We start from the raw sequence: 27,571 nt of genomic DNA on the forward strand, positions 1-27,571 counted from the left end.
TCCTCTTGCCAAACTAAAATTAAAACGTGCAGCATGATAGTAAAATTAACGCTGTCGTGCCAATAATTTCTTGACGACAACGACGTACTACCTCCGTTTTTTAATAAATAACGCCGTTAGATTTTTTCTCACATGTTTGACCATTCATCTTATTCGAAACATTTACGTAATTATAATTTATTTTGTTATGAGTTGTTTTATCACTCATAGTACTTTAAGTGTGATTTATATCTTATACATTTGTATAAAATTTTTGAATAAGACGAATGGTCAAACATGTGAGAAAAAATCAACGGCTTCATCTATTAAAAAATGGAGGGAGTATAATGTTGAAATTAGAGGTAGATAAATTTTGGGAACGAAATTAGGAATGACTTATATCTCAAATCATCATTATGGTTCAGTTTAACCCGATGGATTTGGACCTGAACGTAATTTCGAAACTTCCCAAGGGTATTTCACCAAGCCGTACGCATTATTTAACCGATGGTGAAGTGGTGGGCACACGCCCTCTCCTAAAACCAAGGAACCCAACCCCACAAAAAAGCGTAGGACGCCGGAGTGCGAAATCCTTATCCGCTCGCGGCGACGCCATGGCCGCCGCCGCGGTGGTCCACCTCTCCGTGCACGGCCGCCTCCGCCGCTCGCCGGAGCTCCACGCCCGGCCATACCACCGCCCGTCGCTGCTCCGGTGCCGCGCGTTCAAGCAGGAGGCCGATAACGGCGGGGAGGAGGCTTCGTCGTCGCCGCCGCCGCCGACGACGGCCGAGGCGCGGAGGCGCAGGAAGGGCCCGCTGTACAAGCTGAAGGCGGCGATTCAGGGGCTCGCCGGGTCGCGGTCGGCGGCCGCGGAGGCGTACGGGGGCGAGTACCAGCGCGCCGTCGAGAAGGCCGAGGAGATCTTCTTCTCGGTGAGCTCCATTCCTGAACCCCCTCAAGCTCCCCCGCAAGCGCAGTTTCTCTACATGATAATATGATAATATGTTTATGGCCGATTTTTTCATCTGATCGTGTGATCTACTAGTACGACTGCCTTTAATTGTTGCCACGTATCGGGAGGCTCAACCACTCAATGCGTTAGCGAGCGCTACTACCTTAATCAGCTCTTGCTTAGCTGCATATGGGAATTGCACCCATCAGATGCTACAGCTACAAGTGAGTTTAGGCGATCTATGTTGTTTCAATGGGTGTTAGGATCCAATACACTAGCTGTGGCACAAATCGATGAGCTGATCAACACTAATCAGCTTGTTTCTTACTAGTAATACAGTAGGCTCCAGTTACTGTGAAATTCTGTAATGTCAGTTCCCTTTATGTTTATGTGCTGGAGAGCAAATTCTGCCTGCGCTAAAATTAATCGCAGGCCTGTGAAGCAATTTGCCTGGGCAGAGGATGCGGCTCGTAGCCAGAGGTGTCATTTTGTGTAGCCTTTGTTGCTTTTGAAACTATTTTAAACTTCTTTGAAACTCGCTCTTGATTAAATTTACTTCGCCCCTCATTTATATGGGCCTAGATTCTCTGTTTCTTGCATCTACCATTGTATGGGGGGCATGGGCTGCCAGGCTCATGGTTTTACATGTCCGACTGTAAGTGCATGCACAGGCCTGCTTTATAGTTCAATTGAATTGCTTCCTAGGCATGCTGATTCTTTGTATTGATATAAATAAAATCTCCGGTATCGGCTGATTCTCTAACCTAAGCACATCAGTAATTTTCTATTTGTTGCAAACCTGAACAGGGTGGTTCTGAATTTATCACTACTGAGTTGTAGGATCAACTCCTTTTCTGAAATAGGTGTTCTTTTTTTCAAATTGACTTATTTCCTTCTCCTTTTCAGGTTGCTACGCAAGTAGGCCGATATGTTATCACTATGATGAGCAGCGGTGTTGTACTTGGAGTTGGATTTCAGTTATCAGGTTAGTTACATTCATTTGATATATTGCATTGCCTTTGGATACTTCTGTTTTTTTTTCCCCACAATGGGCATTTTCAGAGTTTCAGTAATGACCTAGCTACCTTTCTATTTAGGCGGAGACAGCCAAATGAATACACTAATTTGGTATAGTTGGCTCGGGGGAGTAATTATTGGCACGATGATAGGTGCAAACAGTGTCCTAGAGGAACACTGCAAAGCTGGACCTCGCAATGTTGTCATAACTGGAAGGTAACCCATTTTGCATTCTTCCTTTCACATGCCATCTGAATCTTTTGCTAGGAAGCATGCATACTGTGAGTACAGGTCAAAGGTAATAATCAAAACTAATGAATTTATTCCTAGATAGGAAATACTATTTCACCTTCTATTATTCTCTATTTTCTTATTTGATGAGTGGAGTATAACCATAACAATCACCAAGTTTATACGGGTTGGTGCATAGAGGAGATTATGAGGTGCAGTCATATGAACAAATCATTAACCTCATAAACATGTTAATATAAACATGACTTCTCATTGCATCAATTGTGAGCTGATTTCTTTTTAGTATCCATGTTCTGCAATCAACATTGAAGTTATAGTTTGATTTTGGCAGCACAAGAGGATTAGGGAAAGCACTTGCTCGGGAATTCCTTCTTTCTGGAGATCGTGTTGTAATTGCTTCACGCAGGTGGTACTCATAGACATGTAGCTCAATGTGTGTTGTTGTTGCATATCCATGATATTCTTTTTATGAAATGCAATGCGTTGTCCTAGTTTTAAATATCCTATTTTTTGAAGGCAGCCCTGAATCGGTCCTTCAGACCATCAATGAGCTTGAAGAGAACATACAGGAGGGCTTGTCAGTTGCGAAAAAGAAACAGAGAGAAATTTTGCTACATGCCAAGGTTGTTGGTACATCATGTGATGTTTGTAAACCAGAAGATGTGAAAAAGTTGGTGAACTTTGCCAAGGATGAGCTTGGATCAATTGATATTTGGGTAAATAATTTACTTTTACATATCTATCCCCATCATTTATTCTGCATTATTTCACGGTCGGGTACTCAGTTGGATACTTGGATTGAGTGCACAAGTTTTTGTACTTATAACCTTTTTATTTTGTTCTGTACTGTGGCATCGCAGAATGTACTTAACATGTGCTATTCTTCTTATTCTTATGTATAGATAAATAACGCTGGCACAAACAAAGGTTTTAGGCCACTGGTAAACTTTTCAGATGAAGATATTTCTCAGGTACGTTAGTTATCTTCGGAAAATCAGAGTCTTTTCCATTCTAATAGAGTTCATAGAACTATATTCGTCATGCAACCTGACTTAGTTATTTCATCTTATTTTTCTTTCTGCTTAGCCTAAACAACATTATTGTGTCCTTTTCTGTTTGCAGATTGTCTCAACAAACCTAGTTGGCTCTTTACTGTGCACCAGAGAAGCCATGAATGTCATGCAATACCAACAAAAGGGAGGTCACGTATTTAACATGGATGGAGCAGGTTCTGGAGGATCAAGTACACCATTGACAGCTGTGTAAGTACCTAATGATTTCAATTTTTTAATGCTCCACTGTTCGTGTAGCTCTTATACTGGACAGGGATATTGTCTTGTGGTTTCTTCATTGGCTAAAAACGAGTATAATTGTATTGATGTTGTTACTTGTGCAGTGAAACTAAAACTGACACTATTTTGCAAACTTGCAGTTATGGTTCAACTAAGTGTGGCCTTAGACAGTTTCAAGCATCACTTCTGAAGGAAAGCAGAAGATCAAAAGTTGGTGTACACACTGCTTCTCCTGGAATGGTCCTTACGGACCTCCTTTTGAGGTAACCTCTGAAGTTATTTAGATGCAATTATTGATGATTTGCTTGTTTAGTTCATTCTGAACTTCAATATATTTATTGCTTGGTGCACATGTTGTCCAAACTCCAAACCACACTTTGTGTGATGATAGTAAAACAAGATAAGACTTCAAGTGCATAAGAAGTTTTCAGTAGGATCTTTATGGAACCACACATATTGGTTAATCAGAATTTCACGCTATCTTCATTTTGAATTTATTTTAGTTAATCAACAATCAGAATATGTCTCCTTTGTTGAATGGGGAAGAGTCAAAATTTTGAGATACCTCGCTGCCCAAATCTTCTTTGTTTCAATCTCTTCTTTCTAGGATTTGATTTGTGGCAACTATTTCTGTAGAATCAGCTTCACATTAATTATTAAGTTGCTTTTGCTACTACACTTCTAGCTCTGGCTTTTCCTATCTGCTATAATCCTGATGACACGGTAAACTGGGTGCGTGGCGGTTAATCAGAACCTGAAAGAATTAATGTTCCATTCTTGTGCAAATACTCTGCCTTGTAAATCCAGTTCAAAGTTGTGATGTTGCACATACTTTATACTTGTAAGGCTTCATAGTTTCTGTCAATATATAAATAACTTGTGAGATAACTTCCAGATATAATTATTACAAATGACTAATGCACTGGAAAGTTCTAACATATTAATATTTTTTATTGGTAATACTATATACGGAGAATAATATGTTTTTTAACTTCAATTGATGGTGCATGCCACTTCTTCCATATTTATCTGGTCAGCTCTTCTGTTGCCACATGCCCAACTATGCAGACTGCTTTAGTTAACTTATAATCCTTCTATCTTTTGCAGCGGTTCTTCTCTGAGAAATAAACAGATGTTCAATTTAATATGTGAGCTTCCAGAAACAGTTGCAAGGACATTGGTTCCGAGGATGCGAGTTGTGAAAGGAAGTGGAAAGGCGATAAACTACTTGACACCACCAAGGATCTTGCTTGCCTTGGTTACTGCATGGGTTCGCCGAGGCCGATGGTTTGATGAAGAGGTATGTTTCTTCTCTATGCAGCTAGTACTTTTCAGCTTTACCTTTTATTTCAGCAATGCCAGTATATGAAATATGCTGAATTCCTGCAGAAGCCATGCGTGCAAACATGATTGTTGTTTTCATTATTATGCATCTTGCATGCACTTTTCATGATATTGAACCTCAAGACTTTTGAGCTATTATGCTTCTGAAATAGTGAAATATACATTTCTAGAGAAAGAGTACCAAGCTCTTCTACCGTTGCACCAAATGTATATGAAACTCATTGTTGAATATAAAGAACACTGGACATAGACTATTCAAATTATGCCTGTGGTGATTTTCTTGTAAATTATGCTAAATAAGCAGTATTCGTTCTAAGACTGGATCAACCAGGCGAGTCAGATCATAATGAAACTTGAGACCAGTGTCCAGTTCTGTCAGGTCTCTACGTAAGTAAGAGCCATAAATAGGGTCTGTCTTGATGGTTCAGTTTCCAGGTTCATTATGACCAGCTCAGTCCATCACCTTTACTGCTAGTTGGCCAGAGCTCTTCTGGAAGGCCTTAGGCTGGTCCTCCCCTCAATGGCGGCTTCAAACACCTGGTTCCACCATGGCTTAGCTCGGTCCAACAGTCTCAGTGCTATTGTTTGTACTGCATGTTAAATATGGCATAGTTAATTCTCACATGTATTGCTGGATCTCACCTAGTCCACATGAAATCCAGCAACAGATTTAACTGGAGAGAATGATAGGGGTTTTAAAAAGCAACTGCACCCGTCAAATGATTGCACTCTAGTAATATTTTGGGGCTGAAATGGGCACAAGTATACATATTGACGTTTTTTTTGGTATCTCACTGGTTTATTGGCTGTGATTTTGGGAAAGAAAATCACCTGCAAATTTTGGTACCGTCGAAGCTTCTCACCATTAGATTGACAATTATTAATGGAAAAACTGAATGAACACATGTATTATTTTCGCAAGATATTTAGGAAACATGACATTTGAGAAAAAAAAATGCTGAGAAGTGGGTAATAATTTAATTATAACGTTTGTGTTCCTTCAGAATCTTTCACAATATAACTGAAGAAAAGTGCTGTATACATCACTGTCTTTTGTGATGGACAATGCTCCAATCATCCTATGTGCAAGGTTGAAAATCAAACAGATGAAGTAAAAGAATATTATATTCTTACAAATGAGAGATCAGCATACCAAGCGACTTTATGCATACTTCACAGTTCATAATACTTTCAGTCTGATGATTAATTCATGTGAATGTGTGATTGATCATAAGCACATTGCAGGGAAGAGCAGTATATGCAGCAGAGGCTGATAGAATCCGTAATTGGGCTGAAAGTCGAGCACGCTTCTCTTTCACAGATGCCATGGAGATGTACACAGAAAACACATGGGTTTCTGTGTTCTCGCTCTCTGTCGTCTGCGCATTCATAATTCTTTCCAGCTCAGGTGGACCTCTTCCAGGCACATGATCCCAGGAGTTGCCAAACTAGATGGCTACACACACCATTTTTCTTCAGTACGGGGATTCTATTATGTACTGATATATGACACACGAAACTTATGAAGGGGGGAAATTGAACCCAGAAAGCTTACTGCGTACATACGCCCAACGGTGAGAAGCATCAGCTGCCACTCACCATTTAAGGTCAAGCTAACCATGTGCTCAGTAAAAATGGGTAAATAGCATTTGTTGTGTGGGCATTCCACTGTTTGTAAGCTGACTTGTAAAAACGTGTATCTGAGCTAAACTGAGCACGAACAGATTCGATGGACAATGTTATCTGCTGTACATGCATGTAGTAATGTAGTTTTGATGACTGTAATTCTCTGGTCGTCGCTTCCAGTTGCACGGTTGCACCGTATGTTGCAACCACCAATAGAACTGAAAGTAAGTGAGAGTAATCAAGCCAGCATCTGCTATGTATATATATGACTCATCAGTCTGTTATATATCACAAGGAAAGCTTCTTCAAAGCTAAAAGCAAAGCTATCAGTAAGACAGTAATCCTGTGTTTTTGTCCATTTGAATTCTTGATCACAACAGGGGAGATTCAGAAGTTGCATTAAGGTATACTACTACTATCATTTATGCAGTTTGTTGCACCTGCAGCCTTGCAGAGTGATGATTCTTCTTGATGGGGAAGCAGGACGTTCACTTCACCTCGTACAAACAATGTACGGATTTCTGTGTGCGAGCCATTGTGAGCAAGGGGCTTTCTTTTCTTCCAAAAGGAAAATACAGGCTAGTGCTTTTTTCATGAAAAATATCTGATGGTGAGTGGAGAGTGCACACGCTGATGAGCAGCCGAGCCGGAGCATGCGTTGGCAACTTTTCTGAACTACAAGCTGGAGACGACGTGAGGCTTCTTTCCGAGAGTTGATAGCAGCGTGCACTTCCGAAGTTGGGTGTCGATTTCTCCCTTTTTTTCTGCTGAGCAATGGCACCTTCCATTAGTTGGAGGGTGGAAGCTTCCTTCTTGAGTCCGAGGCCCCAATGTCACCAATCCTGTCTCTTCTGCATTGTTCGTTGGAGTATAAGACAATTTAGGGGCGGAGCTAAAACGAAATAGAGAGATGTACCATTCACTTGCTTTACTCTACTTTAAACCAAGTTTAAGCTAATATGAGTATTTGAGTTTGGATTAAGGAGGTACATATATAGTAAAAATACTAAAAAAATTTTCTTGGCCGGGTTTCTGGGCACCCCTCTCTCCTACCTAGCTCTGCCCCTAAGTGCATTGCCCGTTCTTCTCTACTAGTCAAGTTTTAGGTTGAACTTTTTTTTTAGGGGATAGTTTTAGGTTGAACTGATCTATCCATATATGCCCTTTAATTTTCCGTCAGCTTAATCACTGGGGTTAAAATAAAATATGCATGCAAACTTTGCCTTACTAACACGCATTTTGTATTCATATAGATATATATATAATCAGGAAACTTATTCCCACCTTACACAAAAAGAACAAAAAAAAAACTTGCAATTGCTTAGCTGATTGAAATCTCACTAAATCTGCTGCTACTTTCATTGGATTAACCAACTACAGACAAGTTGACTGCCCTGGCCGGGCAGTGAACATGGCTGGTACAGTAATACTCCTCTTGGACCTCTGATTGCAGCTTGCTACCAGCAGCAGCCACGGCGGCGTTTGTTTTGCATGTCAATGTTTAGAGGGTGTTTGGTTGCCAGTCACACTGCTGTTTACTACATCTAAGATTAGATAGATTTAATCCTATTAGCAGCTGTTTGTTGTAGCCATAGCTGTGACAAGATTCTTTTCTAATAAACTAAGTCTCACGTGTCATTGACTCAGAAAAATGTAACAAGATTCTCTTAGACTTACTAAGGTGTGGCCAATAATTTAATCGCCTCAACTTAGACCGTGTGACAATATTTATTGATAAATGACAACAAAGTATGGTTAGGAACCAAACACACCCTTAATTCACCTAGCAAAGCCACTTCTTGGCCTTTTTCTTTCTAGTCTTCAACATTGCCATCATCATGTACATACATGCCACTGCCAGACCAGTACAGATTATTCCAATGTCGCGTGGTGTTCATCCTGAACAGTGGCTAATGTGCCTTGAGGTCAATGATTTTTTTGGTTTCTTGAAGCGACTAGACGGTGTGAGTGCTCTCCAAGATTGAACTCAACCGTCCGATCCACTTGTGCTGGGAGAGGGCTCCTTTTTTGTGGATGGCTTTGCATGCAGGATGGAACCATGGAGGAATTCATGTAGTCATGTATTTTATGTAAGTGGTCTGTGGAGCCCTCAAGGCAAAAGAATTATTGGAGAATAATTTTGCTTGTCCTCATGGAGAAATGGTTTGTCGCACATGGACACGGTTAGATCTCTCAATCTAGCTTTACTATCCAACCGTGCCTCCTTCAATACACGGGAATGTTACAACAATCGGTTCAATTTTTATTGGAATTGGTTTCCTTTTTTATATTTTTTAAATAATAAAAGGTTTATTGAACTCAATCAATTATATCAAGACGATACAACCATCTGAGACTCTCCTGCATAATTAATATGCACAAAGCGGAATCGTACATCCACACACTAGGTTTCCTCCAAACAAAAGAGATTACAGAATTTTATATGAATTTTACAAGAATCAGTTCAATTTATATCGGAACTGGAGTTCTGAAAAGGTTGAAGTTGCCAACTTACCACCAAGGAGGCAAGGACAAAATTAACCCATTTTAAAATCTTAAAGCAACAGAAATAAAATGGATAGAGCTAGGCAGAGTAGTTGTACAATCTATTCCACGACAAGACGAATCCCACACTAATTAAGTCACTGATTTGAACTAGTATCACAAAGGGGGATTAGGCTAAGTTATTCGGCCCGGTGCGTCACCGCATCATATTCATATTCATATCTCATATTTAATTGGTGGCCGTTATCATATGAGGACATGATCGAGGTTTAGCCTTTGGAATGTTTATCCAAATTCCAAAACGATCAAAAGATGTTCATATGGGGCTTGTCTATAGCTGAAGGCGATGTGCATGAATCAGAATATACACAACACAACGCACGCGTGGAGTGGAGACAGTGGCGTATTCAAGAAAAAAAATAATAGGTGGGTCTAAACAACTTAGAACAAAGTTACAGTCCTCTCCTATCTACATGTGGCAAAAAAAAAAATTTGTGGGGGCTTTGGTGGTGTTCTTTTCTCCTAAAGATGATGATGATGATTAAGTTTTTTTTACATAAAACGAGGTGGTATTAACGTATGATTGATTGAGTTTTAACTATTATAAACTTAAAAATAGATTAATATGATATTTTAGAGCAACTTTCATAGAGAAAGTTTTCACACAAAACATACCGTTTAATAGTTTGAAAAACGTGACATGAAAATCTTAATCAATCATACGTTAATGCATCCAACTCTGGTTGGAGAAAAGAACAGTGACCTTTATGAGGGCTCCAATAGTACTCACGTAAGTAGCGGAGGTTCGAGTCCTCATTGCGCCCATGCTAATCCACCCTTGCGTGGAGATGATATATTGCATCCTGCATGAAATGAAATGGCATATTTTTGATACTGCGCGATGTGTGCATGCGTGCATGGCCAGTGCAAAGTCACACACACATGTGATGCTGTGAGCTTGTTGGGGGCAGAAGGATCGAAAGCAACGGCCACTGTCGAATCTGCAACCTTTTTATTTTTGGCGTAATGTTGTGTGATCTTGTGTAGAGTTTGCACCGAGCTATTGCTTTGCAAGATTTGATGTTATGTTTTTGGTATAAAAAGGTCGATGTAATATGTCTTTCTTTCTTCCCAGGGAAATTTGACCATGCGTGGAACATAACGCATTGGGTTATATGATTATATTTTTTTTAAAGAAAAGGAAATTGAAGGTATAGACAACTATACTACATATAATCATTGATATATATAGTTCGTGGTATGTTCTGGAAAATTTGTGCACATAAAAAAAATCCGTTTGTTGACAATAATTAAAATAACAATTGGGGAGATAGACAACCTATGGTTTGACGCAGAACTATTGGAGTAACTAACTAAACTAATCCATAATCATGTATATAGATATGCATCCTCTGCTTTTCAGTTCAATAGGCAGGTACCTTCCGTCCCTCTCTTAAAGGAGAAGAAGCATGTGCTGTCCTTGGACTATGCTGCTGAAAAAAAAAATCAATGGTCTGGAGCAGAGGTCATGAGGGAAATGTACCCTACAGATCAGAATTGGCGTAATAATGCTGCAATGGGGCCTACGGTGGCTGAAGCAAATTAAATTTCAATAATTTTTACTGATATGCTAACTGTATTTTTCAGAGAAATTCAGACATGAATAATTTGTGGACAATAGAATGTAAATTCTTGATGAAATGTTACCGTGGTTTGATTATATTGTCTTAGGAGACTCAAACCATTAGAATTTTAGAACTGTGCTTGGCCATCAGAATTCACGTGCTATGAGTGCTGAGATTCCTGCATGTTACCTTTGTGTCCTACATGCATGATGAATTGCTCAGATAAGATGATCTTTCTAAAAGAAAAAAAAATAGTTGATGATTGCCAAACATTTCCAATCATTACAATGAACAAAATATTTGGAAGGACTATGATGCAGGCAATGTGGTTAACTCAATTAATAGAGATTTTGGTTATCATGATCGAATTCCTTTGAGTTAGACATACATTTGGTTTGTAGCCACAACCGTGACGAAAATATTACTCTTTTTACTATCTAGGTCCCACGTGTCATTAATGTGTAATGGTGCTGCGAGATTTTCATCTCGCTGGCACCGTGTCATGCTGATTATGATAACCTAACCAACTCGAGTTTAGACATAATAAATGTAGTAAATTTGGGCAACTTATGTATAAACCAAAGACAGTGACAATGTTCACGAGTTTTGTATGCTAAACGGTTTGGTCAATACGTTGGGCTACCGATCATGCCATTCTTTTAGGGCTCGTTGGGTAGAGCTCGAACTCCTAAATTAACTTCAGAAGTTAGGTTTAGAGTTAAATTGTGGAGCATCTTAAACCCAGCTCCACATCTTTAATTTATTTTATGAAAGCGCTTCAGCTAGCTCCATTCTTATTCAGATGAAGTTGAAACTGTTTGTCTGAGTTTCAACTCTAGAAGAGATAAAGTTAGAGCTGGAGCCATGGCAAACATACCCTTAGTTTCAATTTTGCAGTAACTATCTAATCAATTGATCGTAGTATTTCTGCCAAAATCAAATGTGGAAAACGAGGGCATCGACTAGCACTCTACCAGTAGCCTGCAGGACACACATTTATGCATAAAACCTCCCAACGGGATTTAATTTGCAACACAAAACGTCATTAATTGGTGCTGACTTTCAGTTGTTCCATATATTTGCTACTCCTACCTGCTGTCAATCTTATAAGACATGCAAGTAAACACAGCCACAGAAACGGTGTACAGAAGACAAATGCAATTAATGAATAACTTTGCTTGCATACGCACCGATTCTAGCTAGCTTGAATAAGACTGTTAGCTATAGTAAGTAATTGATTAAAGATTAAGAGATCAAATAAAGCAAATATCAACCAATCATGCTTCAAACTCCCATCATAGGCTCGTAGCTGTATCAACCACATATTAAGATCAATCATAGCTTCATTAACCATGTCTACGTCATATCAAACAACACTCCAAATTTAACCTTGCTAGCTAGCTGCCATAGGCTTGTTGCGTAGATCATCTTTGGTGCTGACACTTGTATACTATGTGCACACATAGGTTGATGGTTTGTCAGGTTGTGGTGGTCACAGAATCTATATTGTGACTGTACATCAGACCATATAATCACAAACCGCGTACCCGCGATACACGTGAGGCCTAGAGTAAACCACGCTAACAAAATACTACCTTTATTTTAAATTATGAAACATGTACCATTAATTTTAAAAAATCTGTATAGCTTAATAACACGTGGGTTATATTACGAAACTTATTTCTCCATCCCAAAATAAGTTCTTTTTTAAGTAATCATTATATTGAAGTTAGTAAGAAATAGTTGCATTGAGATTTTATAAAGCAGAGGTATTCTAGTTCTTTATTGGTATGTGTGAGATATGTAAAAAATAAACTTATTTTGGAACGGAGAGAGTATTTGTTATGGTGAATCTCTAAGAGTTTGGAATCTCATTGTATGGAACTATAATAATTTATCGAAATTGATAGTCAAATATTAGGACAACCCAGAACAACATGAGTATTTTAATTCAAAATTATGTATTTTAAAAAATCGACATGCCACAGTAAAAAATAGAAAAAATAATGGGCCTATTGCTTGAATCACCATTTCCCAGGTATTTGCAAGCTTAGTTATCCCATCTGTTAAGAAAAATAAAGCATATTTTGCTTCGTTATAACATGACCAACCATTTTCCTATTAGGATATAATCAGTGGGACAAATTTAATACCATTAGATCTGTACTTAAAAGTACTACTAATATATTTTTATTTAGTAAAATAGTTATTAGCCAAAAAAAGTTCATCTTATAATAGAAAAAAAGTATAGACGGGGTAATTGATGAATTACCCTACGTACCCAACCCATCAGTAGCAATTAATTTCACTACGCTAGGTGGTCCTACATATATATTAATGTGATCATCTAGTGCTCCTCTGAATCGTAGAAATGGAAAAACGGGGGAATAGAAAAAACACAAGATTCTAACAGGAATGCAGGTGTAAAATAGAGGATTGGAAAATACAGGAAAAATATAAGAATGACTGTTTGATTGGATCACAGGAAAATCGCAGGAATCGGATGAGAGAGATAGACTCAAAGAAATTTTTTCAAGAGGTTGGACCTCTGCTAATTTCTCTTCAAAATCTCTATAGGATTACCCATTCCATAAGAATTTTAACGGATATAATAAGATTCAATCCTTTATTTCAAAAACTTTCAATGAAATTTTTCTATAGGATTGTTCCTACACTTTTCCTACAAATCAAACGGACCCTTAAAATGCATATATACCGCTAATTTTTCCTTGAAACCACCGCATATTTCCCCTAGTTTGCCTGCTTTTATCGATCAAATTTGTCAACTCATTTGGAAAAGAATTGCCACTCTTCAGTTTTCACCCGTACATTTGACATGGCAACTCTCTCATCCAATAATAATTATATATAGTACTCTCATAGTATGAGTCATGACACGTCACCTTCTCCCTTAGCTCACACGACAAGTGTCGCCGCGAAAAAGGGGACAGCAGCAGGAGTAACCCTCCTTTCACTGACGCATGGGACCCACCTCGCAGTAACGCCACCCTCACCCAAGTCACCGTCGCGCGTAACGCCCCCGCCATAATCACGCCGTGAGAGAGAAGCAAGCGTGAGCCTGACAACCCGGCCCCACTCGACAGCACCCCGTTCACTGACAGATGGGCCCCAGGAGGAACGGGGTTGCTTCGCCGAAAAGCGCGGGTAGGAGGAGGTGTCGCCGTGTGAATTTTTTTCCTATTCCTTCTCTTTGGAACGTTTTAATAATTTTAAAAATAAACCTTTCCAATACTTTTCAATATCCGTTTTTGCCACACCAACCAAATTAATGTAGCAGAACGCAGTACTCCCTCTGGTTTCATAACTATCGACGTTTTGGATAAAGACACGGTTTTCGAAATATATTTTGACTTTGTGTTTTCTATTACTGTATGATATATACAACAAATAAATGCATTCTAATTTTTATTATATAACTTTGAAAGACAAATTTATATATATTATTTTAATTCTTTTAAACTAAATACTTTTAAAGTCATTGATATTGAAAGTTATAAAAATTTGACTATAATCTTATCCAAAACATCAAGAACTATAAAACCGGAGGGAGTATTATTTAGCCATTCAACCACATGATTAAAAGATCCACATTTTAAAAATAAGTTTTTAGAAATGCTTGCTTTTAAAATAAAAGAAATTTCAAAAAAACAATAGAAATTCTCGCCGTGTTCTTCTTCCCCTCCCCGGCTCGTCCTCCCTTCGACCCGCTCGATTCCCCGCGCTTTTATTCCCTCCTCTCTCTCTCTTCTTCTTCTTCTCCCCCACGTCGCGTCGCCAGTAGACTCCACTGGGGACGGTGTGGGTGGTGGTGGTAGTAGTAGTTCTCGCCCCCCTCAGGTCGCAATCCGCTCCAATTCCCCACCACCACCATCACCACCGCCGCGAGGGAGAAAAAGCTCTTGCCTGCTCTTTTCTTGGCTCCGCTTTGTTCTTGCTCTCTTCTTGCTCGTGGCGTGGTAGTCTTCGACTCGTTCTTGTTGTTGTTGTTGTTGTGGTGGTGGTGGTGGTGGTGGTGGTAGTGCGTGAGTGAGTGAGTGAGTGGTGGCGATGTCGTCGCCGTCGCCGCCGCCGCCGGCTAACCAGACGGCGACACCGCCTCCGGCTAACCAGACGGCGGCGCCACCTCCGGCGAGCAACAACTCATCGTCGCCGCCGGCGCCGGGCTCTTTGTCTCCGCCCTCGCTGACGCCTCCCGCAGCGCCGTCGCCTCCGTCGACCACGCCCTCCTCGCCGGCGGCGGCGGCGTCGAGCTCGGGGCTGACGACGCCCGTGGTGGTGGGGATCGTGGTGGGCGGCCTCGTCGTGCTGCTGCTCGTCACCATCCTGCTCGTCTGCCTGTTCAAGAAGAAGAAGCGGCACCACCACCACCCCCCTCCTCCGCCGCCGCCGCCGCACCTCCTGCACTACTACGGCCACCCGCCGCCGCCGCCGCCGCCCCCGCCGCCGTTCAAAGGTGAGATGGAGATGGACACCTCTAAATTCCTACTACTTGCCTTGTCCCAGAGGAGATATACAGATCTTCTGTTTCCTTTTTGTCTCACTAGCAACACAGCTGCAAGACGTTGCTATCAACTGAAAATTTTGCTAAATTGCTGTCATGGTAAATGTTTTTTTTTGGATTTATTGAAAAATTTTGAAGGACTTATTCTTGTTTGTTATGGGATGGAAGAACATATCGTTAGGCAAAAAAACACAGGATGTAGGTTTTGGTGTGGATTGTGCTAAGTTTACCATGGATGGAGTAGTGGTGTTGTGGATTATCAGTTCATCACTTGTGTTGAGATAACACAAAAGGTTAATTCTGGAAAGAAAGTGACAAGACCTGACATGGTCGTGTAGTCCTGAGGTTACCTTACTTTTAAGCCAAATCATTTGGCAAACAAAAAGCATGTCATTTTCTTACTTTTCAATTCTTTGAGTTAACCATCACAGAGTTGAATATGTTTCTTTACATATATTTAATCTGTGAGCAATCATCTAAAAAGAAACAAAAACAAATGTGCAATCAATCATATCCTTCTCATATCATTCTGCATTGAGAAAATCTATTTGGAATATTAACTATGATCGGCGGTCTTTTCAGTACAATTCTTGCTGAGCTGCAGGGGATCACTATGGTGGGGTGTACCAAAATTGGCAGCAAAATGGTCCTCCACCTCCACCTGATCATGTGCTGAAGAAGGTGCCTTCGCATCCTTCCCCTCCACCACCTCCTGCTCCACTAAATGTACACAGTGGTGGTTCTGGTTCAAATTACTCCGGTGGCGACAACAGCCAACCTCTAGTGTCACCTGGTGCTGCATTGGGTTTTTCAAGGTGTACTTTCACTTATGAGGACTTGTCAGCGGCGACCGATGGATTCTCCGATGCTAATCTGCTCGGACAGGGCGGTTTTGGGTATGTTCACAAAGGAGTTCTGCCGAATGGGACAGAGGTTGCTGTGAAGCAATTGAGAGATGGGAGTGGGCAGGGAGAGCGTGAATTTCAGGCGGAGGTTGAGATTATCAGCCGGGTACATCACAAGCATCTTGTAACATTGGTTGGTTATTGCATTTCTGGAGGGAAGAGGTTGCTTGTCTATGAGTATGTTCCAAACAACACATTGGAGCTCCACTTGCATGGTACACTCTCTTCTTGTGATCTCATTCTCACCGCTTCTTGCTTTATTTCAAAATCCTCTATGTACTTTGTGTTTAAAAGATAAGTAGCATGAACAGATATTAAAATGATTTAATACAAATTTAAGATATTTCTCTCTTGCTAGATTACAGTAGACAAAATACCTATTGCATTATTAAGAGAAATAAAATCCCATGAATTATTACAGTGCAGTGAAATCCCTCATCCTTAACTGTTGAGGAATTTCATCAATGCTCAATCGGGCAAGTTCACGAATACCTGGAAGATACTATCTTTCATGTCACTTTTTTCAGTTAAAATTATCTTCTGGGGATTTGTCAGAATGATAATAAACAACATGCAGTATTTTTTTACACCAAATAGAAAAAAGAGAAAATGCTCTCTAGGTTCTTCAAATGCCCTTTTATGTAAAATCCAGAAACTTGCCTTGAAACAGCTGTCAATCTGTCATGAAATCCATGTTGTATACACATTTGGTTTGTCTGCTCTTGAGCATTTGTTAATGGCTATTTTTACCTCTTTCAGGGAGAGGCCGACCAACCATGGAATGGCCTACAAGATTACGCATTGCTTTGGGTGCTGCGAAGGGATTGGCATATCTTCATGAAGATTGTGAGTGAACACCCATATCACTCGTTTTTCTTTTGGTTCCATTTTCCACTTTCTTATAGGTATACATGCCTATTATATCCTGATTTTCTCTCACACACTTTACAGGCCATCCTAAGATCATTCACCGTGACATAAAGTCAGCAAATATTCTTCTTGACGCGAGATTTGAGGCAAAGGTGCGCTATACATTTTGTGTTTTGTTTCCTTTCTGTTTTAGAAGTGCATACTGATTGGTAATTACAGTCATCAAAGATTTTACAAATCAATATTTACATTGCGATCTTTTGATTAGACTTAAAGCACATTTTGTGAGCAAACAGTGCCTTCCATTCATTGGCAAGGTGGTTTTGACTGTTCTGATGTACTATGGTCAACTGGTAATCTGCCTGAAGGCGTACACAATTTTGATATAGGCTAAACTTTTCTGTCTACCTGATAAGTAAATTCAGAGAAATAGTAGTTGGCATATATCCAATCATAATTACAGTTATAGAGTTGATACGCATACTACCAAATAGTTTAATGTGTAATTTGCTATGTGAAACTCTTTTACAGGTGGCAGATTTCGGACTTGCAAAATTGACTTCTGATAATAACACTCATGTTTCAACCAGAGTAATGGGCACATTTGGGTATGTTCTATCTACTTGTGTAGCAAGCATCAGTTCATATTTTCGAAAAAAAAGATTAATCAAAATCTATAATAAAGAATCATTTTTTAAGCTAGTGCATTACAGCATCAGCCGTATCAAAATCAGTTCCCTTGTAATACTTTTCCTGCCCTTAGGTACCTTGCACCAGAGTATGCGTCTTCTGGCCAGCTAACTGAGAAATCAGATGTCTTTTCTTTCGGAGTAATGCTTCTTGAGCTAATAACTGGCCGCCGTCCTGTGAGATCGAACCAATCACAGATGGATGACAGCTTGGTTGATTGGGTAAGTTATTTCTCGAAACTAATTAACTTTATTGTCCACAATACTTTCAGAGGTTTCGTAAAAAGAAAAGCAATACTTTCAGAGGTTATGCAATTTCTTTCAGTATATATACTTATCGTTGATTTTACATGATGATCCGTTGTAATTAATTTTATGAATACAACCCAATCATATCTTGAGGTCCATATTTGAAAATTTAAGTAACTACATTCTATACATTACTTTCCGCGAATCTAGTATCCAGATTCAGTGAAGTACTTTGTCCTTTATGTTTACTTTTGGCCTTCGTGTACATCTTTCTATACTTTAGTTTCTTGTACCGTTCATCATCCTGTGAAATTCTACAGTCTAGATAACGAGTTCCTCATGCCTATTTCCTGAACATGTGTTATGTTCTTTGAAAATCTTGTGTACAATCAATTGATTTTGTTCCTCCTACCTGCAGGCAAGGCCTTTAATGATGCGAGCATCAGATGATGGTAATTATGATGCTTTAGTGGATCCACGGCTAGGACAGGAGTACAATGGTAACGAGATGGCGAGGATGATTGCTTGTGCAGCTGCTTGTGTACGCCATTCTGCACGCCGACGCCCACGGATGAGCCAGGTACCTTCTTGTACTTCAAGGTTCCTGTTCTTTTCTTTCATCAGTTTTCATCAGCACAGATTCATACAAGACAACAAATTTCAGTGCAAAATATATTACTTACAGTGGACTATCAGCTACACTAGTTTCACTTCCAATGACAAAATTGATTCATCTGTGTAATTACAGGAAGGCAGCATATCATTTTTATCTAGTCTCTGAAGTCCTAACTACCGTTTGATTGATGCAATGAACAACAGGTTGTTCGGGCCTTGGAAGGCGATGTGTCATTGGATGATCTGAACGAAGGTGTTCGTCCTGGCCATAGCCGATTCTTGGGATCATACAACAGCAACGAGTACGACACGGGCCATTACAATGAAGACCTGAAGAAATTCAGGAAGATGGCATTTGGCAGTGGCAATCTAGAGAGCAGCCAGCAAACGCAGCCCACCGAGTTCGTCCCGAATCGATCCGTATCAATGGGGGATGCGCGTCAAACACCGGAGACGGAGATGGAGATGGGGAGTTTGAAGAAAGATGGCGACAGCAATGGCACCAGAGACAGCCAAGCTTCATGAGATAACCTCATCTTCCTTGTTTTTTTAGGACATTGCAACTACCGTAGCTTGTAAAGTCCCAGCCTTAGCTGAAAATTCTCATAAGTTGCTGAAATTGTTTGCAACGAACCGAAATTGTTTGGTTGAGATATATATAGTTCGAGAGTTCTCGGTAGCTGCAATTCACTGCTTCTTTTCACTGAATTTTTCCTGTGCACCTTTCTGATCTGCATTACGTTTTTTTCGCTTGCCATATTGTTGTTCAGAATATGCCACCAGATTGTGTTCATCTCTTGATACAATTGCAGTCCAGAGCAACCCAACAAAAGCAAGAATTGGACAAAAATTCTGTAGAACAGAATTGCGAGCTGGACTCCTCATGCTGTTTCTGGCTGGACTCTCGAGTGTGATGGTTGGTAGAAGAAAGCTGATGCAGATGCTGTTGAATTCAGACATCAGGACCATACAGAGACAGGCATGAATTGGTTGGACCAGGCTGTACTGGAAACTTGTGCTTCCTTGTCACTTCTCATTTTGATTTTGATTGGTGCAGCCCAAGAATCCCATGTTCTGTCGTCAGGCAGTTTGCTTCTGTATTGCAAACAATAGAAAGGTTGCAATTGTAGCTGCAAACGGCAGTAATGCACTCCTGTGAAATTTCACAAAATACAGTATAATAATTTTATAAAACTTCTTTTTTAAAAAATACAGAGACAGAAATATTCACGTTTTTTTTAAAAAAAACAAGTATAAGATATAACAAAACAATTGTTTATTTCACCGTCCAACTGTTATAAGCTGTTCTCATATGTTAATGATTGCGAAGTATAAACTACACAAGCTTTCACTATCGTATGGACTAATTTTACAAGTCACCATCAAAACCACAAACAATATCTCCATTCTCCAAGAAGTAAGCGAAAGGGTATTACAGAAACCAAAATACATACACAGACTCCATTGTCCAACCACCACAAAATTTAGAGGGTGATAGAGCATCCACAAGTATACACTACGTTTCGGTTTTGACCATTTTCCCAATTTCTATAGGCATGTTTTTCAAACTGCTGAACGATGTATTTTGTGGAAAAACTTTATTATTTTAAAAAACAAATTAATTTACTTTTCAACTATCTAAATTAATACTCAATTAATCATATTTTAATTACCTTTATATTTCACGTGTGACTAATCACTACTACTTCAAAACGCACTTTAGACGAAATAAATCTCATAAATAAATTAGCCAGACCATCCAAGCAACAAACGAACAAAAGATCCCTCCAAAAAAAAACGCCTTTTTTTTTTCTTGAGCACACAAGAGACGCCAATCCCAAAGCAAAGAGAAGCGCAAAGATCATCTCTTTGCTTCTCGCCTTCTCCTCCTCCTCCTCTTCTCCCTCCTCGTGCTCCGCCCGATCCGTCCGCCGCCTCCAGATCCGCGCCCATGGCGTCGCGCAGGCGAATGCTCCTCAAGGTCATCATCCTCGGTGACAGCGGGTGCGAAAAAGCAAAAAAAATCCCCCACCTTTTCGTTCAATTTCTACTGGGGGATATTCTTTCTGGGCGAAATTTATTCTGTTTCTCTGATCGCTGATGCGTCTCTTTTTTTTTTCTCGTTGGCAGGGTCGGGAAGACGTCTCTGATGAACCAGTAAGATCAAGGGGGCGCAATCTTGCGTTGTCCGATTCGTCAAATTTGAGGGTTTTTTTAGGCGTTGTTTGAAGGGGGACTTCGCGATGTTGAATGATTTGGGTGATTTTGTTTTTGTTGTTCAGGTACGTGAACAAGAAGTTCAGCAATCAGTACAAAGCGACGATCGGCGCGGATTTCCTGACCAAGGAGGTGCAGATCGACGACCGGCTCTTCACATTGCAGGTTCGGTCTAATCTGCTTTCCCACAATCACTTCGCAGCTTCATCGCAGCTGGATTTTGGTGCGCGGTGATAGTTTGTTTTGGGGGGATTATTGGGGTGCTTAGATCTTTGCAGATAAGTAGGGGAATTGGGGATTAGGGCGTGATGCACATGCACCGTTGACTGATTGTGGTCGGAATTGCTTTTTTGCCAAATCGTGCAGACCTGATTTAGCTTGACCGTCTACTAGTACTGTAGGTTTGGTCTACTAGACAACAATGGATTCAGATAATATTGGGGGAACAGTAAAATCGTTTTGCTCAAAAGAAAAAATATTTTGCTTGTGACAGTTAGAGTTTAGGTTTCATGTAATTATTTTGCTGGGTACTCTTGTTTTATTTTAGTGTGAGATGTGAGATACCTGTGCAACCATCATGTAATTGCTTATTGGAGACGTTAATGAGATCACAAAAGATGTAAAACACAAATATGACAGAAGGGATAGAGCGGTTACTAGAAAATTGTTTTTATTCCACTCTATTTACGCAGTTTGGAAGCCATATTGCATAGCTCCTTTCATAAGCTACAATGAGGATTATGTTACGATTGCATAAGTACATCAAGTTATATCTAGTTCAGTACTGCATTTTCGGTTGCTGGTTGTACAATGGTCAATCTCTCAGGGATGACGTTTTCTTAGCACGGTATTGCTTCCTAATGTAAGTTACTAGTGCTAGTGTCTGGGATTCTGTACCACCTGTATCAGGGATTCTTTATTACTTTTTATTGTTTGTGCAAGAACTGCAGTTGGATGGGACAATAAGTTGTCCCTTACATCTCCTCCCTGGTTGTCTGACAATGTGTTGTTCCCCTCGTGAAAAGCGAGTACTATTCTGTTCTATTCCCTCTATCCCAAAATATAAGGACTTCTAGATTTTTTCTTGAGAGAGATTAATGATGAAGGGAAAAGACTATGATGCTCCTCATTAAATGTTGGGTGATTGGGGAGTGGGAAGGTGGTTTGGGGTAAAATTGGGTGAAAATTAAATGAGCGTTAGTTGGTGGGAGAAGTAGTACTATGGAAGTCCTTATATTTTGAGACAAATTTCAAACGCTTGAAGATATGTTGGGACAGAGGGAGTAGTAAATATTATATTACATTATTAATTGGCAAATGCTTTTCTAAGACAAAATCAACTGCAGTAGAGAATCATCTTGACTATGTGGAACTAATGATACCCTCACTTTACAGCAAGTTGGAGAAAATATCCACACCCATAATGCTCTTTGATAGTAGTCCATCAGTGCCAAAAATTATATTCACTTTCCCACATTTATTGGAACAAAGACTGTAGTTTTCGATTTGTATCTAACTCGTAAATCAGCAAAGTAACTCCAACGTTTGCTGTTATAGCTCAATACCTGATAATTATTACCAATATCTGCTGGTTTAAGTGTTATAAATCATAGAAATACTAGAATGTATGGCAATCAAAGTAGTACCTTGCCATTTGTCAAACAGTAATTCTGTCTACATTTACGCTAATACTTGTGTTTACCTGGAACTTAGATTTGGGACACAGCGGGACAGGAGCGATTTCAGAGTCTTGGTGTGGCATTTTACCGGGGAGCTGACTGCTGTGTTCTTGTATATGATGTCAATGTTACCAAGTCATTTGAAAGGCTCAACAGCTGGCGTGAGGAATTCCTAATTCAAGTAAGTAGCTTACTTATCGATTACCCAAAATTCCAAATGTACTGCAATCTGTTTATTGAAAGTTGAATCATTATTCTCAATGCAGGCTAGCCCATCAGATCCAGAGAATTTCCCTTTTGTTGTACTTGGAAACAAAATTGATGTTGATGGTGGTAATAGCCGGACTGTGAGTATTTGTCCTCATAGAACTGCCTTTAGCCTCTGATTTCCTGATTTGCATTGTGCTTTTCTTAACCTAGTTGTTCTTCCCAGGTTTCTGAGAAGAAAGCTAAAGCTTGGTGTGCTTCTAAGGGGAACATCCCTTATTTTGAGACATCTGCTAAAGAAGGCTTCAACGTGGAGGCTGCTTTTGAGTGTATAGCAAGGAATGCTATCAAGAATGAACCGGAAGAGGAGATGTAAGTTAATTATTGCCCTGTTTGAATCTGATGAAGATGAAGATTTAAGTACGCACACGTAAAACGAGAAAGCCATTAGCACATGATTAATTTAAGTTTTAATTATTTTAAACTTGAAAAATTGGATTTGTTTGATATTCAGAGCAACTTCTATATAAAAAGATTTCGCACGAGAAATATACTGTTTAGCAGTTTGAAAAGCGTTGCTAATGGAAATCGAGGTAAAATTTGTATCTTGCAGCCTCCCAGTAGAAACATCAATTTTAAAAAAACTCAATTCTTTTTCCTGATAAGGGGAGCATTTAGAAGTACTAACGCAGAGATGAACTACAAAGGGCAAACCATGCCGTTCAATGACACTTTGCTATAATTTTGTAGATATCTTCCTGATACAATTGATGTTGGAGGTGCTGGAAGGCAACAGCGCTCGTCAGGCTGTGAATGCTAGAAGATATGGCACCAGCGATATCGCCAGTTGATTCTACCGGATCGGTGTAGATCATCATCCTCACCTCTTCCACTGTGTGATATCTTTAGTTTGAAAGCCTCTATCTATGTCCAATGCTACATATTGTTTTTTTAGTGCTCCAACATAATTGGAGAAGATTCATTTGTAACTGTTTTTACTCCTACCTTTGTATCTGCTAGATGCTAGAGTTGGGATACCTTTTTAGTCTTTCTACCCTTCTGTTTGATTGCTGCAGTGCACATATCTTTTCTGTTTGATTGCTTCAGTGCATATCTGGAGAGACCAAAACATGTTCTGTGAAAGCTTGTAAATTGACAGAACAACCTATCAATCTGGTTCTGTTCTCTGCCCATTTTGATGGTAGAGCGTGCCAGATCTGTATCTATATGGCTTGCTACTTGCTAATACAATCCTTCCATTATGTCTTGCTTGATGTACAGTTCATGTCCGTGCTCTGTACTACATTTTGATCCATCGAATTCATTGCTCGTTTGGACTTTGGAGGTTCTGTTTTTTGGCCACAAAAAATAGAAAATACGGTTGTGAAATTGCCCTTTTTTCTCTGGAAAGATCGTGCATTTGTCCTGAGCTTTCAACCATATCCAGGACCAACGAGAGCTACAATTTTTCTTTTGATTACATGGCAATCGTGAGCACACACGCAACATCTCACTCACACATATGTGAATGCGTCCCCTAACACATGCTCAAACCAACTGTACATTATTGATTTCATTAAAGTCCTCTTGAAAACCTACGCGTCCCCTAACACATGCTCTAAAAGACAGAAACCAACGACATACTACTGAAATTATTAAAGTCTTGTTGAAAGTTCACCTGTATGTGCGTAATAGTCGTGGGCACCAATATTTAAGCTCACCTGCATGTGCGTAATATTTACGGCCACCAGGATTTAAACTACAGTAGGTGAAGTCATACACCCATAACTCCATCAGCACATCACCGATGCTTCCCCAACGAGAGCTACATTTTCGTCTTTATTGTCTGAATTTAGTTTTTTTTTTGAAATAAATCTCGTTTCAAAGAAAAAAAAATACAAACATTGTACATCACAAACAATTTCCCTTTCAGTGTAGATTTGTTCCCATTCCCCACGAACGGATCGAGGTGAGTTAGAGTACACTCGTTCAGAAATGGAGCTCTCGTCGTCGCTTGCTGCCGTGTTGCACTCACCTCTCTTCCTCCTCGCCGCGCTCCTGCTCCTTCCCGTGTTCACCTTGCTGAGCTTCTCGTCGGCGAAGAAGCCAGGCGATGGCGGCAGCCGGCGGCTGCCGCTTCCTCCGTCGCCGCGGGGCGTCCCGTTTCTGGGGCACCTACCGCTTCTTGGCTCCTTGCCGCACCGGAAGCTCCGGTCGATGGCCGAGGCGCACGGGCCGGTGATGCTGCTCTGGTTCGGCCGCGTGCCCACCGTCGTGGCGTCGTCGGCGGCCGCGGCGCAGGAGGCCATGAGGGCCCGCGACGCGGCGTTCGCGAGCCGCGCCAGGATGCGCATGGCGGAGCGGCTCATCTATGGGCGTGACATGGTGTTCGCGCCATACGGCGAGTTCTGGCGCCAGGCGCGCCGCGTCAGCGTGCTCCACCTCCTCAGCCCGCGCCGCATCGCCTCCTTCCGCGGCGTCAGGGAGCAGGAGGTCGCCGCGCTCCTCGACCGCGTCCGGCGCCGCTGCTGCGTTCGCGGTGGCGGCGAGACCGTGAACCTGAGCGACCTGCTCATGTCCTACGCCAACGGCGTCATCTCGCGCGCCGCGTTCGGCGACGGCGCGTATGGCCTCGACGGCGACGAGGGCGGCGAGAAGCTGAGGGAGCTGTTCGCCAACTTCGAGGCGCTTCTCGGGACGGCGACGGTGGGGGAGTTCGTGCCGTGGCTGGCGTGGGTGGACAAGCTGATGGGCCTCGACGCCAAGGCGGCGCGCATATCGGCGGAGCTCGACGGCTTGCTGGAGCGTGTCATCGCGGACCACCGCGAGCGCCGCCGCCTCAGCCAGCCGGACGGCCGCGACGGCGACGGCGACGGCGATGAGAACGTTGATCACCGGGACTTCGTGGACGTGCTGCTGGACGTGAGCGAGGTGGAGGAGGGCGCCGGCGCCGGAGAAGTGCTGCTGTTCGACACTGTCGCCATCAAGGCCATTATCCTGGTGAGTCCTTTCGTTGTGACACGACACGTTGATTATTGCGATCGAAACCGTCTCATATAATTTTGCAAAATCATGGAGTATCTTCTAAATATTCCACTTCATCAAAATCCAAATAATACGGAGTATAATCCTAGTTTCCATGACAATAAATCCACACCACACCAGTATCTATCTTGGCTCTGGTTCAAAGTATCATGTTCAAAGTCATAGTGATACTACGTGATGCATATTAATTGCCAATATTAAACCGTGTTTTCAATTTTTCATATCACTTTTCAATACAACTACTACAGTATTACTCCATCCGTTTCAGGTTATAAGACGTTTTAACTTTAGAAAAAATCAAACTACATCAAATTTGACTAAGTTTAATGACAAATATAATAATATTTATAATACCAAATTAGTTTCTTTAAATCAATAATTGAATATATTTTCATAATAAATTTGTTTTGGGTTAAAAATATTATTATTATTTTCTACAAACTTAGTTAAATTTAAAACAGTTTGATTTTGACCAAAGTCAAAAAGTCTTGTAACAAACAGGTATATTTCAATTATTAATGAATGACGCATATGAACACTGAAAAAGCAGGACATGATAGCGGCCGCCACAGACACCACCTTCACGACCTTGGAATGGGCCATGGCGGAGCTCATCAACCACCCTCCCGTCATGCGCAAGCTGCAGTGCGAGATCCGTGCGGCCGTCGGCGTCCCCGGCGCCTCCGGCGGCGCCGAAGTCACCGAGGACCACCTCGGCGAGCTCCGGCTCCTCAGGGCCGTGGTCAAGGAGACGCTCCGGCTGCACGCGCCGGTGCCGCTGCTCGTGCCCCGCGAGACGGTGGAGGACACGGAGCTGCTGGGCTACCGCGTCCCGGCGCGGACGCGGGTGATCATCAACGTGTGGGCTATTGGCCGCGACGCGGCGGCGTGGGGCGACCGCGCGGAGGAGTTCGTGCCGGAGCGGTGGCTCGACGGCGGCGGCGGCGGCGAGGCGGTGGAGTACGCGGCGCAGCTGGGGCAGGACTTCAGGTTCGTGCCGTTCGGCGCCGGGAGGAGGGGGTGCCCCGGCGCCGGGTTCGCCGCGCCGAGCATCGAGCTGGCGCTCACCAACCTGCTGTACCACTTCGACTGGGAGCTACCGCCACATGCCGACGGAGCGGCGGCGGCGACGGCGGCGAGGCTGGACATGGGTGAGCTGTTTGGGCTGTCCATGCGAATGAAGACGACGCTGAATCTAGTCGCAAAGCCATGGTCTTCCGATGTTTGATGTGTTCAGTATGAAAGCTGCTAGGCAGGCTAGCTACCATCTGTGCCTATTGCAACATATAATTTGTGTAGCGAGGGTCATCTATATTTAAGGGGTAAGTGCATGTGCACCTACACGTGCTTCACCGTTAGATTTGCTTTGACATTAGTGTATACTTTTTATATTTTAGTTAAGCACAATATATATTATGTTCTCGGTATAACATGAATTCATAATATCAGTAAAGCATTTAATGGCTTAGTACGTAGATAGAGTGCACATGAACTTAGAGCAATGATAATAGTGGGGCAGTCCCAACCTAGAAATTATCTAATGGTTTTAATCCATATTTATCTGTCATATAGACACTAAGCATGCATAAAAACTGTATACCCGATAGATAGTTTCTTCATAATAAATTATCATCCAATTAATCACCTCTTTTCTCTCTACATTCGTCCATGTATTCTCTTATTTCATTCTTTATTCCTGTATAAAACTAATTTTTTTCATGAAAAATGGTTTCTTAATCTTTTTTCCTCTCTCATCAGTAAATCCTCTTGCCACCTAGCTTTTTGATTATGTGATAGTATATTAATGTTATGTAAACTAGTTGAGGTGGAGGGTTGGGACTACCCCAAGGCTAATATAATCTTATATGGAGAAGAGAGATAAAGAAAAATATAGAGGTTGGCTCTCCGCCGGATGACAATGACCTCATCCAAGAGATCCTCTTATGCCTCCCCTCGCACTCGTCCTCTATCTCTCGTGCCT

The 27,571-nt window shown here is 41.3% G+C and overlaps 4 protein-coding genes across 4 annotated transcripts; all 4 read left to right on the forward strand.

The window, feature by feature from the left end:
- The first annotated feature begins 520 nt into the window (after positions 1–520).
- Positions 521–6,794, forward strand: LOC127753004 (probable chlorophyll(ide) b reductase NYC1, chloroplastic). Its single transcript, XM_052278460.1, has 10 exons — positions 521–911; positions 1,838–1,916; positions 2,029–2,164; positions 2,532–2,606; positions 2,721–2,916; positions 3,103–3,171; positions 3,323–3,462; positions 3,633–3,755; positions 4,600–4,792; positions 6,082–6,794. Exons 1-10 carry the CDS (start codon positions 594–596, stop codon positions 6,265–6,267), a joined length of 1,515 nt encoding a protein of 504 aa, XP_052134420.1. The 5' UTR covers positions 521–593; the 3' UTR covers positions 6,268–6,794.
- A 7,530-nt stretch (positions 6,795–14,324) lies between these two features.
- On the forward strand, positions 14,325–19,150 carry LOC127754107 (proline-rich receptor-like protein kinase PERK1). The gene is made up of 8 exons (XM_052279575.1): positions 14,325–15,066; positions 15,719–16,234; positions 16,779–16,865; positions 16,971–17,041; positions 17,421–17,497; positions 17,653–17,800; positions 18,246–18,407; positions 18,647–19,150. Exons 1-8 carry the CDS (start codon positions 14,661–14,663, stop codon positions 18,965–18,967), a joined length of 1,788 nt encoding a protein of 595 aa, XP_052135535.1. The 5' UTR covers positions 14,325–14,660; the 3' UTR covers positions 18,968–19,150.
- A 1,071-nt stretch (positions 19,151–20,221) lies between these two features.
- On the forward strand, positions 20,222–23,813 carry LOC127782646 (ras-related protein Rab7). Its single transcript, XM_052309918.1, has 7 exons — positions 20,222–20,446; positions 20,573–20,599; positions 20,725–20,824; positions 22,373–22,519; positions 22,605–22,685; positions 22,772–22,917; positions 23,296–23,813. The coding sequence occupies exons 1-7, from the start codon at positions 20,394–20,396 to the stop codon at positions 23,363–23,365; spliced, it is 624 nt and encodes a 207-aa protein (XP_052165878.1). The 5' UTR covers positions 20,222–20,393; the 3' UTR covers positions 23,366–23,813.
- Positions 23,814–24,400: 587 nt separating this feature from the next.
- On the forward strand, positions 24,401–27,065 carry LOC127782636 (cytochrome P450 71A1-like). Its single transcript, XM_052309909.1, has 2 exons — positions 24,401–25,545; positions 26,141–27,065. The coding sequence occupies exons 1-2, from the start codon at positions 24,541–24,543 to the stop codon at positions 26,816–26,818; spliced, it is 1,683 nt and encodes a 560-aa protein (XP_052165869.1). The 5' UTR covers positions 24,401–24,540; the 3' UTR covers positions 26,819–27,065.
- The last annotated feature ends 506 nt before the right edge of the window (positions 27,066–27,571 follow it).

This window comes from Oryza glaberrima, chromosome 1, assembly GCF_000147395.1.
Source record: "Oryza glaberrima chromosome 1, OglaRS2, whole genome shotgun sequence".
Classification (NCBI taxonomy): Eukaryota; Viridiplantae; Streptophyta; class Magnoliopsida; order Poales; family Poaceae; genus Oryza; species Oryza glaberrima.

Coding starts and splice junctions, on each gene's coding strand:
- LOC127753004 (XM_052278460.1), top strand. CDS start 594: ATGGCCGCCGCCGCGGTGGTCCACCTCTCCGTGCACGGCCGCCTCCGC. Junction 3,756..4,599: donor CTTACGGACCTCCTTTTGAG/GTAACCTCTGAA, acceptor TATCTTTTGCAG/CGGTTCTTCTCTGAGAAATA. Junction 4,793..6,081: donor GCCGATGGTTTGATGAAGAG/GTATGTTTCTTC, acceptor AGCACATTGCAG/GGAAGAGCAGTATATGCAGC.
- LOC127754107 (XM_052279575.1), top strand. CDS start 14,661: ATGTCGTCGCCGTCGCCGCCGCCGCCGGCTAACCAGACGGCGACACCG. Junction 17,042..17,420: donor ACGCGAGATTTGAGGCAAAG/GTGCGCTATACA, acceptor ACTCTTTTACAG/GTGGCAGATTTCGGACTTGC. Junction 18,408..18,646: donor GACGCCCACGGATGAGCCAG/GTACCTTCTTGT, acceptor AATGAACAACAG/GTTGTTCGGGCCTTGGAAGG.
- LOC127782646 (XM_052309918.1), top strand. CDS start 20,394: ATGGCGTCGCGCAGGCGAATGCTCCTCAAGGTCATCATCCTCGGTGAC. Junction 20,600..20,724: donor AAGACGTCTCTGATGAACCA/GTAAGATCAAGG, acceptor TTTGTTGTTCAG/GTACGTGAACAAGAAGTTCA. Junction 22,686..22,771: donor ATGGTGGTAATAGCCGGACT/GTGAGTATTTGT, acceptor TGTTCTTCCCAG/GTTTCTGAGAAGAAAGCTAA.
- LOC127782636 (XM_052309909.1), top strand. CDS start 24,541: ATGGAGCTCTCGTCGTCGCTTGCTGCCGTGTTGCACTCACCTCTCTTC. Junction 25,546..26,140: donor CCATCAAGGCCATTATCCTG/GTGAGTCCTTTC, acceptor CTGAAAAAGCAG/GACATGATAGCGGCCGCCAC.